Raw genomic sequence first — 2,379 nt, forward strand, 5'->3', positions numbered from 1 at the left:
TATTTTCATTCTCTTCTTTCCCTCTTCTATGTATGCTTTTTCAGATCTGCCTCTAGGGCTTATAAGAAAACTGTTTCCACTTTCAATTTGACCTCAATTGTCCTGGGCAAAGTATTTGCTATTCTCTTGAGGATTCTTTTGTTGGTAAGCTTTAGGTATCATTGTTTCTACTGGTTACAGTAGTTTCAATCAAAGTGCCAAATTTAAATTCTTCCACTGGTTCTTCTTAAAGGAATTTGATTTCTACAGTGCCTTGCCTGCACAGCATTTCAAAAACAAGGAAGAAAGGAAGGAAGAAAGAAGGAAAGAAAGAAAGGAAGAAAGAAAAAGAAAACTCAAGAGAAATCTATTGCCTAAAAATGTTTAGTTTTGTTTTTTAAACAAACAGAAGAACTCGATTTTGACAAATTTAAAATCCTGGAAGAAATAGCTCTTAGAAGAATTAAATATTTAAAACCTGTTCTGAAGCACTTTTACTTTTCTCTCCCGGAGTCTAACATGTGAAAGAATCATTTGTTTTGGTCAGAAATATATTTTATGTTCATTTACTTCTAAGTACTCAGTATGTTCATTAGGACTCATTCTGAAGACACACCAGAACGCTTTCCTTATTCCAGCACTGCCTACCATGATAGCTGAGTTTTGACCTCAATTAAGGTCTAAGTAATTTATGTCAGTGTTTAAGAATAATTTTGGATATCTTGAGAGCAAGTGGTATTGCTAAAACTGAAGGATAATTCCAATGGGCTTGGTCTGACTACTGCTTTGCCCCCTCTTGTTTGTTTTGACGGAGGAAGGACTGGAATAGGAAATGGGGTAAAGAACAAGCAAGTAAAGCAGGGAGAGATCAAGTAGGTAGGCAAGTGCTGCTGTGAACAACTGCTCCTTAACCAAGCCACATACTGTTGAGATTTCCATCATTTTGAAGTACATTCTCATAACATTAAAAAGGAAACAAAAATGTTAAGAAAATGTATCTAATTTTTAAAGTTACCACTGGAATATGCTGGAATTGTTTGGCTTTTTGTAAAATATAAATAATGAAGACACTGACTTTTTTGTGCTTGTGAAGCTAATAGATCATCTCCAAGAGACAGGCAGCAATGCTGAATTGCAATACGTTATTACTGAAGGGAAAAGGTTCAAGCCAATATTCACACTGCAGTCAATGAAAGAGTAAGGGGGCCAAAGCAGTGAGCTTCTGGAGGAAAGTTGAAGATGCCATGGGGGATTAGCAGGAACAGCCTCCTTCGCTGACTGGTTGCTCCTGAGGCTTTTCCAGTTTTATGTCAATCACTGAAACAAAAGCTAAGGAACTATAAATGGGAAAGTACAATTCCAATTCTGCTGAACATCGACAATTCTGCTAAGACCCCCTTCCATTCCTATTTGGCTTCAGAGACCACTCAGCCAGTATTTTCTATATAGCTCGCTCACCATATAAGGTGCTCATATGGAATAAACTTGCTTATATCTCCTATATGCCACAAGGTTCAGAATAAGGTTAATTCCTACTCATGGAAATCTATCCTAAGGAAATTATTCTACAGGAGTAAAAAATCATATAAAGATGATGTTCCTTAAAAAATTATCTATAATAAAAATCTGAAAATAGCCTATAAGAGAGTTCCACAACAGGGAGAGAATTTAATAAATAATGGGGCTTCAACTCTATAGAACACATTATGCTGCTAAAATAAAGGCTTAGAAAACATAAAACATTCAGAAGTGGGAAGAGCTGAATACAAAGTGCTATGAATTCTATGGCTTAATAAAACTGTCTGCATATGGAAAAACACTAGAAGGTAAATATGAGACAAACAAGGAAAATATCAAAATTCAAAATTCTTTTAAATAACTAATATTACATGTGCTTCATTCTGTCCCATTTCTGAAAGAAGAGGCCACGATAAAGCTCCAAACTTAGTTATCTCCTGCCTATGCCAAGTAGACAGTTCAAATGATAGAAAAAGCAGGGGAAGGAAATATGATATATATTGTGGGGAAAAAGCCCAGAGCCAAGGGATGTCAAAATTAAGAAGCAGGAGGGTGGGATGTTAAGAGTTTCCTGCTCATTAAAAATCAAGCAAGCAAACAAACACAAACCTTCTCAATGATTAATCGTAGTGAACAGCAGCCTGCAAAGAATGCAACTGGATAACCAGATCTCATTCGTTATAGAAAAACTTTTTGCTCCTAAACCATCAATTCTTGGCTGTAAAAGGCAATGGCATAATATTCCTAAGCCAACCAAGTGGGGCTCTAAAGACTTGTAGTAACAATAAAATTTCCTGATGAAACAAAAAGGATACTGTCTTCTCTGCTTCTGTCCTGTGTGCTTTCCATTCCAGGTAGAGCTGCTGCAACACGTCGGAAGAG

The 2,379-nt window shown here is 36.4% G+C and overlaps 1 protein-coding gene across 1 annotated transcript in view; it reads right to left on the reverse strand.

The window, feature by feature from the left end:
- Positions 1–1,231: 1,231 nt before the first annotated feature.
- Positions 1,232–2,379, reverse strand: part of RAB6A (RAB6A, member RAS oncogene family) — a 67,900-nt gene continuing 66,752 nt past the window's right edge. Inside the window, exons 4-5 of the mRNA XM_007448081.1 lie at positions 2,313–2,379; positions 1,232–1,296 (exon numbers count right to left, since the gene is read on the reverse strand). The exon at positions 2,313–2,379 is cut by the window's right edge and continues 1 nt beyond it. Coding sequence (XP_007448143.1) covers positions 1,232–1,296; positions 2,313–2,379 — 132 coding nt within the window. The remainder of the gene's footprint in view (positions 1,297–2,312) is intronic.

The sequence above is a fragment of the Lipotes vexillifer genome, unplaced genomic scaffold (assembly GCF_000442215.2).
Source record: "Lipotes vexillifer unplaced genomic scaffold, Lipotes_vexillifer_v1.1 scaffold640, whole genome shotgun sequence".
Taxonomy (NCBI): Eukaryota; Metazoa; Chordata; class Mammalia; order Artiodactyla; family Lipotidae; genus Lipotes; species Lipotes vexillifer.